General features: G+C 46.0%; 1 protein-coding gene across 1 annotated transcript; it reads left to right on the top strand.

The window, feature by feature from the left end:
* The first annotated feature begins 5,354 nt into the window (after positions 1 to 5,354).
* A4GALT (alpha 1,4-galactosyltransferase (P1PK blood group)) lies at positions 5,355 to 6,526 on the top strand. Its single transcript, XM_010215799.2, has one exon. The coding sequence runs from the start codon at positions 5,385 to 5,387 to the stop codon at positions 6,465 to 6,467; it is 1,083 nt and encodes a 360-aa protein (XP_010214101.2). The 5' UTR covers positions 5,355 to 5,384; the 3' UTR covers positions 6,468 to 6,526.
* Positions 6,527 to 19,376: the final 12,850 nt, after the last annotated feature.

Here is a 19,376-nt window from a genome sequence, read left to right on the forward strand (position 1 = left end):
AAGTGTTTAATCATTAACATACTTTGAAGTGCACCGTATCTCTTCAGCCACTAATGCTGCTTGGATGTCCCCTTGCAGGAGCCAGACCTCGCTGCAGAGGAGGGCGGCAGCTGCAGTGGCCTCTTGCTGTGATGCAGGAAGATCAGCTCTGCCGCCCTTGCGTGCATGAGATCTTAGGGAGCAGTGATGCCGTGGATTTATCAGGGTTTGCCAGTTTGCTTTCTGACCCAACGCTGTTCTCGACTTACTGCTGAGCCTGCTAGAATGTGCAATATTAGTAGACCATGTGCATAATGTGTCCTTCCAAAATACTGCTGCTTCTCTCACGTTTCCATGAGCTGTGAGAGTTAAAATACTGTTTAGAGGTGAGTTTTATGCACTGTCTCCAGCCCTATTACTTATACAATGAGTGTGCATGGCTTTGTACAAACATGCAGTAATATGAAACTGAATTGAAAGCTGTTGGTGGCAACAAGCTGTATCAGTTTGCTGGCAGGTCTGCTGCTAGCATCTGTCCCTTTTGTCTGTGTGTATTTTCCAGCGGCTTTCTGCAGCCAAATTCTCTATCACCTTTTATTCAATGGCTGGCAAAGGTTTGTGAGGGCTGTTTCCTGAAAGCCCAAAGCTACCAGATATCAAAACAACTCCTTCCAGTTAAAGATGACACAAATATGAAGCACTGAAAAAAAAAAAAAAAAAAGGGCACTAGGAAACTTTTCCTGACAAAGGGCTGAATGAGACACTCACTCAGACACTCTTTTTGGGGAGGGAGAGCTGTGGTTCTGATGACACACGGTCGCTGGGGCCTCGCCGTGGTCATCCCTCCCCACGCAGCCGCTCGGTGCCACGCGGTGACGCTCCACGTTTCCGTGTGCCACGTGGCTCGGGGCTCCTGTGAGTTTGAAACCCTCCCCCGGCGCCCCAGGGACCTTCGTGTGGCACAGGGAAGGTGTCACAGGGCGATACCCCAGCGGAGGTGCGGGAGACCGACGCGTCCTCACTGGTGTTCGGCCTCTTATGCCCTGCAGCTCAGAGAGCTGCGCGGTTTTGCAAAACTTGGAAACGGGGATGTGCTGTATTTACTGTGTTCTGCTGTTGCATGCGTTGTTACCACATGCTAGTAAATCCAAACACTGGGTTTATCTATAGGGGTGGGAATCTCAGAAAGATACCAGGCTTTAGAGCTTTGCTCATATATAGGAAGCTTCCTAAGACTTACCCAAGACCACTGGAGATCCTTGTTAGGACACACAGGCTCTCCCAGTTCAGTAAGCAAGACAAACATCAACTTGTCCTAAAGGTAAGAAAAAAAAATCTCCCTAGAGCCTTTTGGGTAGGCCAGGCATCTCCCTGAGCATTGAAGGCTTTTGGGGACATACATACAAAGAACATATCCATCCGAGGGACCTTCCTTCCCACTTTCCATGTCCCACCTCCCATGTCCTGCACTTTGGCAACTGCTCACACGAGGAGAGGGAAGAACCCTGAAGGACTTTAGGGAAGGAAAAAGTCAGCAACAGCTGGCTCCACTTCAACGCTGCATTCGTGTTTGTCCACCAGGCCAGTCATCTAGCAGCTAAATTCTCTATGTGACCGCTGTGTGCAGAATGAATAGCTTTAAGTATATTCACGAAGCGGATTCAATAGTAGGGAAGATCCCCCTGTGACTCACTCCCATTTTCTAGGCAAGATTGCGACTGCACTGAAGGCGATGTGTTCACGGAGGTCAGTATGGTCCAGAGATGCATTGGCTGGGGGGATGTGAGCTAAGTACAGCTAGCGTACTCGAGGCATGCAGAAGTAAACGAAATTGAATGCACTGATCACCTCCTGCTGCCTGCATGTGCAGTTAGGGAAGCCTTAATAGACGAGAAACTTAAGCTTAGATTTAGTTTGTCCAGGAAGCACGGGCATTTAAAATATGTTAGCCACATAGTGTGGCGTCTCCTCTTCAAAGTGAGCACGTTTTCCTGTTAGGCTGTGATTGTGTGAATGGCTTCTCATGCGTCTGCTTCCCAGAGTCCGGAGCTATCCCGCACAGCTGCACGCAGGAGGCCTTTGCGCTGTGGGCTGCCCTATCTCCATGTATTTCTCGAGGCCAGATCTTGACTACAACTCTCAGCAGCATAAAGTTTACAAAATTGTCTGTTCTTGGCAAATGTGCTAAATTTTAAACAGCAGAGAAATAAAAGCTGGAAGGACAGTGCAGTGCAGAAGAACCAAGCAGCTAATCAAACCCAACGGTTATTCTAAATTTCCCCAGCTCCAGATTCAAGCTTGGTACATTTAGGGGCCTGGAACATGTCTTAAGGGCCTGCCTAGGCAGTTCTCCTTTGATACGGCTTCGAGGTTGCAAGGCTCTGTTCTTGGGACTTCTGCTTCCAGCTGCTTTTTGAGGTAAAGGTAGAGGAGTGTCATGGTTTTCCAAGGAAGAGCTTTCTCCGTGCCTCGTTCGGCAAGCAGCTCGCTGCTTCACCCGTCCTTGATGAAGAGGCTGGAAAAGGAGGTAGTGGCAGCAGCACACGAAGTCTGCTCATAAGGGAGAGGAGTTTGGGGAGAAACAGTGTTCTTTCCTCAGTACCTAAATGGTCCAGATGTCCGAAGATTTATGTTGCTGTTGTGCTGTTCCCTAGAGGCTCAACTAGGACAAAAGTCTGCTTTTACTTTGTAGCGTGAATTTGCGGTGTTAGATTCCTGAACTAGTTCCTGTTTTGGTGGAAAATTCTACGGAGCCTTGCTCTCCCGAGAAGGGTGTACACATGGGGTGGCAGTGCTGGAAGGTGTCCTCACTCCCCTGCTTGCCTGCCAGAGGGTCAGATATGGATCTGGCATGTGCTAAGGGTATATTCAGAGCGTTGTGATGACAGGCTGGAGCAAATTATTAAATGAGTTTTCTGCAAAGTGAAGCCATCAATAAACCGTCAGAGAGCCCTTTGCATTGCAAGTATGCAAATGACAAAGAATCGCTTATTTTCTCTATTTGTTTAAAGAATTTCCATTGCACAGCGAGCATCTGGAAGCAGATGTTATCATGAGGAGAAACACACAGTACGTGGGTAAAGAGTATCTCAAGGGATCAGTCAGCTCGGCCACCTAACTCGTTTTGAAATATGGCTTTTCCGGTTGGCCCAGGTAGTGAAGGGCTGCCCAACAGCTGATAGTCTCAGGTGTTTTATCAGCATACTTCTCCTGCGCAGATACAAAAATAAGCAAGCCAGGGACTGCTCTGTATCTGAACTTTACAAGGTGTGTTGTTTGGGGCATAAATGACAGGGTTTCAGTAGCGGGGTATGCCCTGTGTGGGATGAGGCCACGCACGCCGGGCTGGGGACATCTTCTGAGGACTGTGACCTGACTGGAGCAGGGACACCCTGCGGGATTGCAGCCCATGGAGAGACCATGGTGGAGCAGATACAGTCCTGAAGATCCCACAGCCTGTGGAGAAGCCCATGTTGGAGCAAAGGTGCAGTAGGAGGCAAAGACCACTGCGAGGAAGGACTCCGGAGCAAGAAAGAAACAGCACAAAGAAGCAGTCGCTCAATGTCCCTGGCCTCGTGGGCTCATCAACTCACCGAAGGAAATGGGTGGGACTGCACGTAACATCTCGTAAATAAGCTGAGATGAGGAAGGGGAAGGGAGGATGGGGCTTTTCAGAAGAGTGTATTCGTCTTTTTTTTTTTCCTCCTCAATACCTAAATCAGTAACGAATAGTGGATGGGAGCTGGCAATAAAGTTGTGCAGGCTGCAAATGTTTCCGTGGGGGCCAAGTGCACAGCGTGTCCTTTCCTACGGGCAGAGCTCTGCAGACATGTTGCAAAGTCGTAGGATTGCGGGCTTTGGTTCAGAGGGAGGCAGAACTGAGAGATGAACCTCAAAAGAGGTTGTTTTGTGTTGTTTTGTTTTCCCCACTGAAATATGGTTAATCTAAAATGGAAAATTCTGCTCTGCTATTAAGCTGGCCTGGAGCTCGCTGCTGCAGTATGTTTTTAGCTTGTCTCATAAAACTCTTCTAATTTTACCATTGGTTTATATTGATTTTGTTTTCTTTTAAATTCTGCGAAGTTTAACCACAGGGGAAATAGGGGTGAAGGCAAAGAGGGCCTGAAAATGCTTTGCATTGCTCTGATAATGCCACGCCAATTCTCTTATTTCTTTAGAGTGTATTCTTTGCGAGCCTCTCCTGGTTTTCATTATTAAAAATTTGGCACCACGTAGAGCGTCCAGGCTCGGAGGAAGGTGCTGCTGCATGAATCACAGCTCCCTTCAGCCAGACATTGCCGGAGCCTGACGCACCCTATTTCGGGCCGTTATAGAGCAGTTGGACTTTCTGGGAGCTAAATTCAGCTCTGCTCTCCCATCTGCTGCAACATATCTCTTTAAGGTAAATCTACACTTTTGACTTGAGGGACCTAAGCTTGGTGGCTGGCCAGAACGCTCCAACTCGGCTTGTAAAAGCAGGAATAGCTCCCTGAGTGCTGGCCTGGCCACCCGGTGGGAGGGTTTGCAGGCGTCCCCCTGTGCCGAGAGCGGCCCGAGGAGGATGGGTCGGCAGGTGGAACGGGTGCTGCAGGACCGAGCGCCATCACGTTGGAGCCCCTCGCAGTTTTAAGCAGGGAAGGAAGGAAAAACGGGCTTTCTCCGTGGAGGAAAGTGTTCCGCGTTTTAAGCCTAGAGGCCTAAATGAAAAATGAAGAGCCCTGGCAAGAACAGAGGTGGGGTGTGAAGCAGCATGGTGAGCAGGATCGTGTTGTTGTGGAGCTTTGTAGGAAAGCATGGGATGCAGGTTAGTTATCGCGGAGTAAGTGGAAGGCGAGTAAATACGGTTCTGTGATTCCAGGAGTTAAGGCCTCTCGACAGGACGAGGTGGCAGCCACCGGTGTTTTAGCTGAGTACTCACTTCTGGCGAGGGAGGTGGTTCTCCTCTTGGGGACACGAACCTCGTAGAAGCTGCTGCTCCAGGCCAGCTTGTGTGGCAGCAAGCTAGAGGACAAAGAAGCATCCAAATTTGTTGTCTCTGGGATTATTCTTGTACTTGCCTGATTTGAGAATACCAACCTGATGATGGTAAAATAGAACAAATTTGCTTCCATGTGGCACAGGCAGGTGCAGGCAGGGAATCGAGGGGGTCCCTCTTGTTTTGTGACAAGCAGGAGAGGTTATTTCTTGTGTTCAAAGAGAGCGCTCTGACCCTGGCTGAGGCCTCGTGACAAGACGGAGCAGCCAGGAGAAATGCCCCAAGGGGGTGATCGAAGCGTGCTGGGATGGGGGAAGTGAGGAGCATGCAGCGTGCGGCTCAGTGGTGTGTGGCCTTGCCTCTAAATGTCTCCTTCTTCTTTCCTCTCCTTCAGATCACAACGCTTGTCTTGGGAGAGCGAGGAGCGAGGATGCGCAGGATGCCCGGCTGTCTGCTAAAACTGACCCGGGTGATGCTGAACCACAGGCTGGGGGCCCTGTTCATCATCGTCTTCAAGTTCTTGTCCTTCGCCTCCATCCTGCTGTACTGGAGAGCCACGGAGGACCCGAAGGTCAGGGGCCAGGTCTATGTCTCACCTATTGAGATCCACTGTGCTCGCTCGGTGCCGTCTCCTCCCCGTGCCGCTGCTGAGGGGCCCCCTCCTCCGCCGGGGGACGTGTTTTTTGTGGAGACCTCAGAGCGCACCAACCCGAATTACCTCTTCCTGTGCTCCGTGGAGTCGGCGGCCCGGACCCACCCTGGCACGAGGGTTGTGGTGCTCATGAAAGGCTTGGCCAAGAGCAACGCCTCGCTGCCCAACCACTGGGGTTTCTCGTTACTCAGCTGCTTCCCCAACGTGGAAATTCGGCCCCTGGATTTGCAGGAGCTTTTCTCTGGGACGCCTCTGGCAGAGTGGTACCTGCAGGCTCAGCAGCGCTGGGAGCCTTATTTCTTGCCCATCTTGTCAGACGCCTGCAGAATTGCCATCATGTGGAAATTTGGTGGCATCTACCTGGACACGGACTTCATTGTGCTTAAGAACTTAAAGAACCTCACAAACGTGCTCGGTACCCAGTCCAAGTACGTGCTGAACGGGGCCTTCTTGTCCTTCAAGCCCAAGCACAAGTTCATGGAGCTCTGCATGCAGGACTTTGTGGAGAACTACAACAGCTGGATCTGGGGGCATCAGGGCCCCCAACTCCTAACACGTGTCTTCAAGAAGTGGTGCTCCATTAGGAGTCTTAGGAGCAGCAGGAGCTGCAAAGGGGTGAGTGCTCTTCCCCGGGAAGCTTTTTATCCCATCCGGTGGCAGGACTGGAAGAAGTACTTTGAAGTAGTCAGCTCTTCAGAGCTTCACCAGCTCTTCAAGAACACCTATGCAGTGCACGTGTGGAACAAGAAAAGCCAGGGGACAAGGCTAGAGATCACATCCAAGGCTTTGCTGGCTCAGCTGCATTCTCATTTCTGCCCTGCCACGTATGACATCATGAAGAAGGATGCTGGGCGGCAGTGACTCAAGGGACATCACCTGGGAGTCCCAACCCTCCAGCTGTTCCATTAAATGAACCTGGTGAAGAATGAGAGACATTTGCATGGGGCAGAGGTGGAGCCCACAGATTCGAGCAACATGTCTGCTACTCTTCGTCTTGACTTCAACTGCCTGGCAGCAACACTTTGTTTCTGGGCAGGATCTTCCTGCTGCTCTTCCTGGTCAGGTAGAGGTCTCGAGAGGGTAGTGAGGCCTGGCTCACTTGTCAGCCTCTGTCAGTCCCTTTCTGTGGCTGTAAACCTGGAAGGAGCCTTTCCAGAAATGCTCGTCTCAGCCTTTGTCACTCAGTCTCAGGACTTCTCAAGCGCAGTCCTCAAGGCAGTGAAAGGGTGGAAGAGAAGAGAACAGGAGCTAAAGATGGTGTTAAAAGTGTGCTAGAAAAGATGGCCTAAGAAAAGTGATGGGGAAGATTAAGAAAATGAGAGGGGAGTTGACTAAGACGACTCTTTATTGCCCTTCCCTTCTGAAAAGTGTTTTGCTTGTGCTGTTTCAACAGGATCCAGGATGACGGAGCCTCTGCTTAGTGCTGTAGATGCAAAGGCCTGCTTGGAAATTTGGAGTGTATGGGAACTTGAGGATTTGGCCTGCTCATCAATTTGCAGGAGCCAATGGGCAGCAGTGTTTTATTTTGTAGAGGTGGGCAATTGTCAGCGTGCAAGGAGCAGGAGCGCTCATCCAAGTCACACCTTAAATTGCACTCAACGTGGGAAGAGCTGAACTGTCATTTACACTGAGCTTTATTCTTTTTCCTCAACTGTATTCCTGAACTGTGATGGAGTAATTTAACTCATCTCTCTTACAGTCCTCTTGTGCCTTTGGGGGTTCTCACCACAGAGGCGAGTTCGCTGGACAAACCATGGGAGAAACTCTGTCCCTTCCCTTGGTGCCTGAAGGGACATATTGATGCTCTGCAAGTTTTTGTTTGAGATTGACAAAGAAAGAGCAGTGAGAAACTAGAGTAAGGCAGAGACCATCCGTGCTGGCACATCTGTACCCACCCCAATCTAAGGGGGATTGCTGATGCACATGAGCTTGGCACTTTAAAGGGGGTTGACACAGATGAGGGCATCAGCCATCCCCTCTCCAACACTACGCGGAGATGATAACCTCCCTGTAAATCCTTCTCTGCCTTCAGCATGTGAATCTTGGTACCCCTAGGAACAGCGGTGGAATGATCCGATGGCGACTTTGATGACCAGGCACTGGTCAGATCTCCAATGTCACCTGATCCTGAAACGGGAGCTTTTTCAATGGTGCTTCCTGCAAGTCCTCCAAGTGCTACTCAGATGATTTCCAGGACTGCAGTTTTCTCAGGCTTGTTTCCCTCTCTGTTCTGCTTCTCTCAAATATAGGCAGTGTGAACTTTGCTCAGCTTAGCCAAGAAAATGGACAAAAAAGTAACACCTGTGCATGCAAGGAAAGAATCACTCTGCATGTCTCAGGTTTATTTGCCTTTTAGATGGCAAAAATGAGAACGCTGGATTGCCTGTCCCTTTCAGAAAACAGCTTCCTGTTCCCTAGGGGACAGGGCTGTGGGTGCTTAGGAAGGATGGCACATTTTAGATTTTTGGGGGAATTGAGTTATCTGGTGTTGATCAAAGACTAATGCTGCTTTGATGGAAAGTTAGCCACCTGTAAGCTGTGTAGGGCATGCACGTGGTGCGCAAGCAGCTGCTTTGGGCTGGGGAAGGCTCCGGGAACCCCCCCAAAATGCTGCACCACATACGTGCACTGAAGTAGTGCCCCGTTTGTGCTGCATCCTGGAGATACTGAGGATCTTGAACATCTGCAGCTCTTACAACCCTGAGCGCCTTTAAGAACCAAGACTTTATGAGGAAGCAGCAAATCTCCTGATAATCTAAGTGTACTTCACCACACTGAGTGGTAAAAATAGAGATTGTGTTCACAGTCTCGTGTACTGCTGCTACGCTGTTTCTTTGACTGCTTTCTTTAGAAGCAACCTCAAAACAGTCAACCTGGACCTGTCGTGTAGTCAGCGGGCCATGCTGTGTCCTACTGACAATTCCTTCTGCTTTGCAACTCATGCTGGCTAAACAACAGAAATCCTGGCAAGCCAGGACCCCCTACCAGGGACGGGACAGTAACTGTCAGGGATCGTAACAGGAAACTTCACTGTGGCAATACCTTGACCTGATCACAGAAGTGTTTGGGACCCACTGCAATGAATATCTGGCTTGATTTACCACTGCTTATTCTAAAAAAGTGCCTTTTTGCATATGTGTAGTGGTTTCTTGTTGTTGTCGTTTCTTTTTTTTTTTTTTTTCCCCTGGAGAGTCAATGTTCAGAGATTTGATAAGGAAAAGATCGAACCAAAGCAGCCTGTGGCCTTTTTTCCTTTGTCTTGTGAGAGAAAAATAAAGGCTGTTTCTATGATTTCTGCTTTCTACCAAGATGTTCTGTTTTGTTTTGCAAAGTGTTGCTGGTGGCCCTGAACAATCTGCTAGGTATTATATGGGAAAATGCTGTGTCCCCAAGTGACTCAGTACAATTAGGCGTGCGGAAAGAACGGGGGTGGGAGTTGGACGGTTCAGGCTGAGAACTCAACCTTTAATTTTGTGTATAATGTTGGAGCCAAACAGCAGCTGCCATGGCTAAGTGGTCTGTTGGTAGGTGTACAAGCAATAAGAAAATAGGCAGGCTTGTAAAGTTCGGCAATTTTAGTGTAAAAGCTCTGTGAGGCTTTTAGAAAAAATAATTTGAAAAATGGTTTCCAAAATTTACTAACAACATTCCAAAAGGTATATTTTGGATATATATCATCTTTTTCCCAAACAGTGAAGAAATGGGAAGCCTGCCAGAGTGGCCGCAGTTCCACAGAAGATGATGGATTAAGACAGGATTGCATAGAGAAATCAGAAGCAGAACCAACATGAACTTCTGCACCTGGTTATAGATGGGAGGAATTTGGGCACGTTTCTCCACACTCTGATCCCTTTTTGTTGCAGATACAGATCCTGGTCACTTGCACATCACAGTGTTCGGGAACAGACATCAGGACTGAATGAACAGACAAATGAAGGCAATGTGTTTACTTTGTTTTGGGCCATAGGGTCAGACTAGGTGATTTGCAGAGAACCCTTCCAACCTCAGCTCATCCATGAGACTAGCTGGTACTTGTCTCAAGGTCTGGAGAGCTCCAGTGCTGAAACAGCTGGGAACAGCTGTAGGTGCTTATAGGAATTTGCCCATTTTTGGCATCTTATAGGCCAGTCTGTGGACTTTTAGAAGCATTTAGAAAGATTTCTTTAAGTAATCTATATGTATATTTTAATCTCTCTCTGCTCAGCTAAAATTTTCTTGCTTTCCAAAGAGTACTTTATTTCAGATAGTATTTTCTGCCATTCTGTATTTCATAGGAACAGCCTCAGATTTCTGGTCCTCTTTGAGAAAACAAATATCCAGAAGCTATTCTCTTAGCAGTATGGGGAGAGAAGAGCAACACTCTCCAGCTAGATCAGGGCTCGGAAGTAGATGTGTCGTTATCTAAATTGCACACCTGATAACACTAGAAGAATGAGTGTTGCTGTGACATCTGATAATGCTTTTTGGCTGCAGAATACCAGTTGTCCAGATTGCAGCTGATGTAAAACAGTTGGCAGACTGTCAGTGATTAGGAAGTATTTCCCTATGGTTTGTTTGCCTCTTATTAGTAGATAATAAAATAATCAAAGAACAGGCACCCAACAGTGACAGTGCTTCAATTTAATTTACATCAAGTCTCTTCCTCCCACCTAGAATTGTAAATTTTTATGACTAATTCATTTACTCTCGTAAGTTTTTCCATTTGAATTCTGAGACTTGTGTTGTCACTTCTGTCAAGAGAGTTGTGTGACACTAAACTTTTTCTTAGTTGTATGTATTTGCTGGATTTTAGAGGGGTTCTTCTGTAGAAGCATTTCCATCAAATGTTAGGATTAGGCTTTGAAAGGCTAAATGAAGATATGAAGTGCTCAAATGTACAGCTTTCCATGTGTTTCTTTAACTGTCATTTTAGCTGGGATTTCAGCTGCATACTAGAATACTGATGCCTCTATACAGTGAGTGACGTGCCAGTTGGGATACTGGAAAATGACTCGGTCAGCAACGGTACGATCTTCTGCCTTATGTCTGAATTACCTTTTCTCTGTCATTCCTTAGTACATGCTATTTCTCACTACATGGAAACTCCAGTGCATTTGCAGTACTGTACAGAGATGCCTTCAAGGCAAGCTTGGCTCGTGCTCATGCGTGCCCTCCAGCTTTGCCCCTGTTGATCTTCAGTCAGGAAGGATCTGATCTCCAGACCTCTGCTTTGTGTCCAAAAGGTCGTCATCGTTGGCAAGCTGGATGCAAGCTAAGCCCACACGACCTCCTTCTGCTGGGCAAGCGAGCAGCAGAGCTAACTGTGCACCAGGTTTGGCGAGCAGGAGGTCACCTGAGAGGCTAGCAGCTTGCTGGCTGCAGGGCACGAGCTCCTGTGTCCTTAAAAGGCTGGGGCTCCTATAGCCTCACATGGGGCTGGGAATGGCTCCAAAGCAATTCTTAAAGGCAGGTGAAAGCTAAGTGCAGCTAGAGATAAGAGCAGCACCGGGAGCGCGCTGTTCTCGTACCCTTCCAGTAGCCCCAACCAGTCCGGCAAGTCTGCAGCGGTACAAAAACAGCAGAAAGCTCCAGGGCGAAGCTGGACCAGAGCTCTGACTCGCTCCCTTTCCCGTTGCTTTGCGGGCGCTGCCCGGAGCGGGGCTGCCCGCTGGTGCCAGCCTGCTCCCTGTCCTGCTGCTGCGTGCGCAGGTGCCGCGGTTGGTCCGCGCTGCTGTGCCCAGCTCGCGCCCGCTCTGCCCGGCAGGGACGCGGGTGCTCCGTGTCACGCAGCGCTTGGTCCTGCCACACACTCGCTAAGGGAAGGTGCGTTAGCGCTTACAGCAGAAGGAGCCAGGTCTCCTCCCCTGGGTGCTTAGCCTCGTGACTACCACCGCCTTCGCCTTCCTAGAGCCCGTCGCGCTATATTACCTGCACCTCCTCAAAACAGACGTCTCTCTGGTGTTTTTTCAAGAACGATACCGTTTGCTAAGTTCTGATAATGTGTTTTCCAGGAACTGGCTCTGGCACATCTACAAGTGCTGAAGGAGAGAGACTTTTGAGTACAGGAACTGAGAAAGTTCTAGTTCTTCATAACTCCACATGAGGATGAACAAGTAATGGGCTGTTTCCATGTCCCACACTTGATATGATACATAGAGACTGTAAGTTTAATATTTGTTATTTGTCCTGGTAGGAGTCTAAATTTTTGGGTGGCAGAATAGGTATTCCGCTATGATGCTGTGTAATCTTTAAAACCCTAATAACAGAATATCAGGTTGGTGTTTGCTCTGTGACCATTTTTAGTGGGACTATCACTGTTTAGTTATCATATTTTCAATGGATTTTTCATATGCTAAAAAGATTGTATTTTAAAATTCAAGAAAGAGCAATGAAGTTGAGAGCAGCCCTAAGAAAGCAGCTTTATCACATTACTCACACTCATGTTTTACTGCAATATTTAAACATGGAAGACAGCAAAGATCAAATCGGGTTCCAACTAAGACTGCATAAACTGATTTGCTGTAATCTGTTCAGGCTCTTGTAGCCTTAAATGACATGGAGAGAGATGGACATAAATTCAGTTATGAATCTCTCCCTGGAGAATGACCTTTCATTGTTATACGTGGGCAGAATTACAGGGGCACTTTTTTTGTACCAGGCCTTTCACTGTCCTTTGCAGAGTGGGAAATCATCAGGCAAGGTTGTCCCCTCATTTGCTAACAACTTCAAGTGGTTTCTTTTTAGGAAACACCTAGAGGTCACACTCTCCCACGTTAGTTTCCTAACAGCATGCACCAATGAAATGAAAAGAGGTGCCTCTTTCTCAAAGCATAAGGAAATTGCCTGCGTTCTGCTTCATTTCTCCAGTTCTTTAACCTGCATTATTGCTGTTACACATTATCCGAAGTAAAGTGGCAGCACTGCAGCTCTAGCTCAAAATATATATGCAGACTCTTGCTGAGTTCACTGTCTGTAAGAGTTGAACTTCTTCCTCTGCAAGGCCCACCAGGAAGAAACATGAAGTGCATCACTGAGGCAAGAGTGAGAAAAAACACTTTTATTCAACAAGGGAGTTTTTCAACCAGTAGGTATATGTAAAAGTGATTCAAGCCCCACCTCAGTCTGGTCCTGTTTTCGTTGACTAGCTTGATTTTACCAGGCTGGTTTCAGAGTAGGTTGCCTTCCAGGGAAGAAAAAAAATATATGTCTCCATACATACATTCTGCTCGGGTCAATTCTTCCTGACAACAACATGCTCAGCATTTGTTTAAATATTTAGGAGGCTTAATTGGTGAAGACAAATGACACTGTAAGAACTCCTGAACAGTCTTGAACTAACAGCTCGCAGGCCTGAAAAACTGCAGCTGCTTCTAGAGTCTATCAAGGTGAAGGCTGGTCAAGAACAGTAAAAGCTCTTCTAGCCTTAATGTAGGTTTTGGGCATGGTTCCTCACATCCTGAAGCTATGTACTTTTCGTACAGAGGAATTCAAGGAATTGGGTGTTTGTTTGTTTTTTTTTTAAAGCAGGAGAGCTCATGTCCTTGTCCATGCCCTGAAGTGGCTGATAAAAGGCAGTTGGTTTGATGGCTTCTGCTGGAGCCCATTTACTTTGTGATCTACATCCTGAGTATTGAAATACACTCTTCTGTGTCTTGTCCTTTGGTTGGACAGGGTAGGGATAGCACAAGCTTATGGGAACTGTATGCGAAGTACATATTAATTCCTATGGAAATTATGTGACGATTGCCTTAATTCCCATGGGGATTACCTCTTACACTGTTGCCAACATATTATTCCTTGGATATTCTTCCCTTTCCGAGTCACTTTTCTAAAGGGAGGGAACACAAAGTGCAGTAGACTGAGGAATTTAACAGGTTTCAATGCTCTGCCTAGGGACTGCCTGAATGACCCCACCTAAAACTTCTTTGTCCAAGAGATATTTGGAAGCTAAGTTATATTGATTGTACTCTGTTTATGAGGAGAAAGCTAAGGAAATTAGGCTTGTTCAGCTTGGAGAAGGCTTTGGAGAGATATGAATCTACCAAGAAGACTTGGCTAACCTCCACTTCTTGAACTTCATCATTCCAACGTGTATGGTGGGAGGATGTGAGACAACAGACATAAGAGGCCAGACTGCATATAAAGAAAATCTTTTTCACCAAAACCTAAACAGCCTGGTCTGATTTTACAGCTGATCCTGCTGCGAGCGTGAGGTTGTATAAAGAGGTCCCTGAAATCCCTTCCATCCAGAATTACCCTATGATCCCATGTTATCTTATATTCAGGAGTCCAGACTGGAATTCGAGATGGGGGGAAGCACCTTCTGCCTTTGGAAGAGGAAGAGCCAACTCTGAGTTTGTTTCAGAGAAAGAGCAGGCTGAAGCCATTGAAGTGTGGAATGGGTCAAACACTCCGTCATTTAGCTGTTTCCAGGGCCTGCATGCGGTGTAGGATGATGCTGGTGGTGGGGCTGCAAGTCTAAGAGCCAACTAATCCATCTGCTTCTACACAGGACTTGTATTTTAGGACTCGTCACCCACATGTTGGCATCCTCTGCTTGTTATCTCTTCAGGTTTGTTGTAGATATTTTGCTCAGCCTCTCTTGGTTCTATCTCTCTGACTCTATGGCGTGAAAGGAGCGGTTTCTCAGTGAGGCCACGTTTTTGGGAGCAGCTTTTACTGTGCACCGAGGCTTGAAAGCAGAGCTGTACACAGCACACAGCTATTGGCTAATACCCGGAGTAAATATGCTACTAGGTGAAGCATTAATATGGTCACCACCCTGGGGCAGGCACCTGCTGAGTCTCTGCTGGCCACACACTTGCCAGGTTGCAGAGCGCTGGCTCCATTGCTCCTCGGAATGGGCCATTCCTCAGCCTTGCTTGGTTTCCATCTTCTGAGTCTGATATATATATATATATGTATTCATTTTTCTCTGCAAACTACTGATTCAGCAGTTTCACCTTTTTTTTTCCCCTGCTTACCTTATCCCAAAGGCTGTAGTTTATACATTCTCCGCCTTAAAGCTCTGCAATTTCTTGATTTTTCTCATTAAAGCTGAGACAAGGTCACACATCCATGCATCCCAAAGCTGGCCTTTGCTTCCCAGATAGCTGAACTGTACAACACGGGGCTCTGGTTTACAGGCTTCTCCTTGATGGCTGGATATCTTTTGCTATCAAGCCACTGTTCTATTCAATATTAGGTCCTAGCAGCCACCAGCAGGATTAGAAACAGACCGTCAAGTTTTCCACATCTGGAAATATCCTGCTCCTACTCAAGTCAGACTAATATAACCATTACCATACAAGTGCCATGTGACACTAATACAGATTTATTAACTGAAGTGCCGTGGGCCAACAACAGAATAAATTTGTGACTTGCACAGTTCTCCGTAAACAGTTGTCATTTTCATTTGGACTTGGTTTTCCGACACTGTAAAGCTGGTAACTCTGCAACTGTTTGTCAGCTTTTTCTCACTATCTTTAGCTAATTTTTCATTCTGCGGGTGAAATTCTGTCATAAATTCCTATACCACAGTTCTCAAATACCATTTTTGCTGGGTCCAAGTTAATACTATCAAAGTGGTACTGTATGAGAAAATAACAGCATCTCTCTTCTTGTATTCCACAAAGCTCTTAGGCAAGTGCCATAGTGCTTGACTGAAGCAAAGTTGTGAATTGAAGTTCTGCATTGAAGCCTGTTTTTTGTGAGATGTTATAGCTCTACCTCAATTCATTCAACAGATTCCCTACTCTAACTAAAATAGCATTACTGACTGTTTTCACTAACCTGAAACTATTGTTTATTTATTTAGGGGGACTGAATCTAAAGTGTTCTTTCCATAACTGGTTTTGTCTTTTTCTGCTTGTGGGCATTACTTGTGTGCCTTATCAATTCTCTCTTTTCCACATAGGAGGCATTTTAAACACTTTTTTTCCTATATAATTTATGTAAGAAATGATCAGATCTGTGATAACATTCCCTACAATGATTTGGGGATTAACGGCTATAAAAATGGTCATATAATTTCTCCCCCCAAATCTGTTTATGAGTTCCAGAGGCTTGTGAACATCAACCACAGAGCCACAGAGTAGCTGAGATGGGAAGACCGCTGGTGATCGTCGTGTCCAGCACCCCTGCTCATGCAGGATCATCTAAAGCAGGTTGCTCAGGCCTGTGTCCAGTCAGACTCTGAATATGTCAGAGGACAGAGACTCCACAACTTCACCCATCCCTCCCAAGCTTGCAGAGGATGCCCTCGGTCCCTTCATCCAGGTCATTAATGAAGATGTTAGACCATTTTGAATGCTGTGTTAATCCTTGGGGAACACCACTAGTGACTAGTCTCCAGCTGAGCTTCATGCTGTTAATCACAACCCTCTGAGCTGGACAGTTCAGCCCATTTTCAGTTCATCTCACTGACCATTTACCTGGCCCATACCGCACCAGCTTGTCTGTGAGGGTATTACGGGAGACTGTCAAAAGTCTTGCTAAAGTCGGGATAAATGGCATCCACTGCCCTCATCCACCAAGTCCGTAGTCCCACCATAGGCTACGAGGTCGGCTAAGCGTGATCCAAGCTGACTACTCCCGATCGTGACTGTCCTTCATATATCCAGAATGTTACCAGACTGACACAGAGAAAACACTCAGTACTTCTGTCTTTTCCATGGCCTTCGTCACCAGGTCCCTCATCTCATTCAGCAGCAGGGCCACGTCTTTCCTAGCTTTTCTTTTTCTGCTTAAGTGCTTGCAGAAGCCTTTCATTTTGGCCTTCACGTCGCTTGCCAGATTCAATTCCAGATGGATTCTATCTTTCACCACCAAACGCACCAAACCTGTGCGTTTGAATAGTGTCTCTATGTTCTTCCTGGCTCATCTGCCACTGCCTCTTGTGCACTTTCTTTTTATGTTTGAGTGTAGGCAGGGACACTGTTCTTCCAGACAAGTTTCCTGCTGCCTTTGCTCGATTTCCTGCCTTAACTATTTTTTACTGGGCCCTGAAAATGCTTCTCCCAGCACTGCTCTTGATCAGTGACATTGTTCAAGACTGTAGGCACTAGCACTTTGCTGGACTTTTTTACTTCAGTTTTTATTTCTGCACTTGTAGCAAATTTACACACATCCCATGGATCTTTTTCTATTTATATTCCCACATACTTACTTGACAGGACCACTAAGGCCAAAAGTACTTGATTTATTCTCCTAAAACTTTTACTGGTGAAATCACTTCTTCCAAGGCTGGTCCAACCCATGTTGATGTGCTTTAACTTGATCTACCACCACAAACTTTCCTTTCCAATAGTTTAATGGACTCAATTTAAGTGACTAAAATTAAAGAATCGCATTATATTTTCTCTTGGCCTGCACTGCTAGGTTTGGATGTTTGTGATGTGCTGATGTCACATCAGAAAGGCTAGCAACAACTTCAGCACTCGTCTCATTCCTGCCTTTGACTGAGTTAGTGCCAGCCAGGTGGGTTACAAACACCTTTTGTTCTTCTTTCAGCTACTTGTTACCTGCAAAAGCTCCTCATTTCTCCATACAAGGTCTTATCTGGACAATCCTTTCCTTCTAAACTATCCTCTGTATGAAACAAACAAACAAACAAACAAACAAAAAACAGTCATAATTTCTTTCTAGATGGCTAATAGTCTTTCCCATACCTAAGTCACAGACCTTAATACAGAAAGAGCTAAGGTGGTATCTCTCCAGCTTCCACTGCACAGACACATTTAGCTGCTAGTACTGCTTTAAATGTCTATCAAGCTGCTTTTTTATAGGATTTAATTCCAAAGATAGCAACATAAATGGCTCTGCACCTGGGACATGGACAGCTGGACCTCACAAAACTGTGTCCTGGATTACAGCATTGCTTTGTCTTTCAAGAATACTGTATAAAGTTGGTTTTTTTTTTTTTTTTTTTTTTTTTTTTTAATGCAGGGAGCTGGAGGGCTGATGCTCGAAATGGCCACAAGAGGGCATGGGTGTTGCTTGAAAATGTTGCCTATGAAAAGCATCTTCCAGAGCATCTTGTCCAGCTCAACAGCCTCAGCTTGGGCAGCTTGTAAGACGGGAGGGAGAATTTCCTTTCCCTACCTGGGATATGTTTCCTGCAATGCTGTTAGTGGCTGTAGTGCCTCTTCCTACCCTGTGGGAGCACATGATCCAATCTCCAGTTTTCCCAAGGATCCTCCTATTCATAATCGCTGTGAATTAATAAAATATTTAAATTCTAAAATGACTCTTATTTCTGTTTTCCATAGTCTTTGCAGCTTTCTGCTCAGCTTCTCCTCCCCATGGTCCAAGAGCTGGTTTGTTGCTTGCCCTCCTCCCTTCTCTCCCTTTTTGCTTAGTAGATGTCCTTGCTAGTGGCTGGATAATCTCCTTGCACCTTCTTCCCTGTAATTTTCTGCATATGTGCAGTTCTATCTAGCTTTATTTATTAAATGTGCTAATTGCCTGGGCATAAGCGGTAGCAATTAAACCACAGGAGAAAAAAACGAAGCTTCTTATTCACATCCTTCGATTATATTCTACTGTGCAAAGAATATTCGCACTTCTGCAGCCTACACAATTTCCCTGTAAACAGAAGCTGCCCGCTGGCTTAAAGTCACCTGCTTATACTGGTTATGTTAATGTTTAGGCCCTGAGGTTTAAGCCCTTCTGTAGAAGACATAATGGCAGAATTATACAGTTTTAATGTAGCTATGTAAAAACAACTCTGCTGTCAATATAAGCTGAAAATGAAACATTTTATTCTCCGCCACCACCAGCTGTGTGCCCTTGGAGAATTTGTATGCTTTATTTCTTATCATTTGTCCTTCCTACTTGACCTATCACTATGATCTGATAACGTCTCATAGCAGTAGCGTTCCGCAGTGCATGTTTTTGCTAGCAGAGGCTTCTTATGAGTATCTGCTGTTGCACTTTGAAAAACAGGAGTCTAGAAAGTGGTGATGCTGGTTTAGCTTCACGAAAGTCTGTTTTAACACGAGAGACTTGCTGCCATTTTTATGTGGGTCTTTACCTTATGTAATAATGTGTGTCTATAAGCTTTACTTATTTGTCTTTTTTTCCCTTTTTCCTTTGCGTATTACCATTAGTGATTATGTTAATAGAGCTCTTAACTTGATGTGCAAGTTGATGAAAATTATGTGCAGTACTTTGGAAATGATATCCTGTTAGCAAATCTTCATCTTTGATTTGTTGAAGAAACTGCTGTATCCTGTGAATCACTGGTCCTTGTCACAGTCTCAGGGAGTTGCAGCATTTGCCTGTTTCTGAGTGGGCATCAGAAGGAAAAAAATTAAGTTCCTTTTACTGGGTTATGGAATATGTTTTGGGAGAACAGGGGCAGGCGTGCTGCCATCAGAGGAAGGACACTGACTGTAATGCGCACATAGGTGTCTATACTACAGACTTGTAAAGATAGGTGAGAAAAAGCCACCCATGGCTTCCACAAATAGGCAAGACCTGCACAGAGCCCACACAGTGATAGACTTGTGGTTGATCTTAATAATCATCATCATATCTGAGTGTTTTTACTGCATGTCTAGGGCACTGCAGTTGTAAAAATGTTTGAAACTTATGAAATGAGGAGGGGAAAAAAAAAACCTCTCGTGCCAAATCAAATAAAAAAGAAGGTGTGTATATTCATTTTAGTAGGGCCTTTTAGAAAATCCATTATCTGCTGAAGAAGGATAGCATTATAATACATGAAGGAAAGCTGATGATACAAATTTAATCAAGCCTTAAATATGAGGAAAGCATATTTCAAGGTGGTCC

Source organism: Tinamus guttatus, unplaced genomic scaffold, assembly GCF_059628265.1.
Source record: "Tinamus guttatus ecotype Peru unplaced genomic scaffold, ASM5962826v1 Tinamus_guttatus_pri_ptg000308l, whole genome shotgun sequence".
Taxonomy (NCBI): Eukaryota; Metazoa; Chordata; class Aves; order Tinamiformes; family Tinamidae; genus Tinamus; species Tinamus guttatus.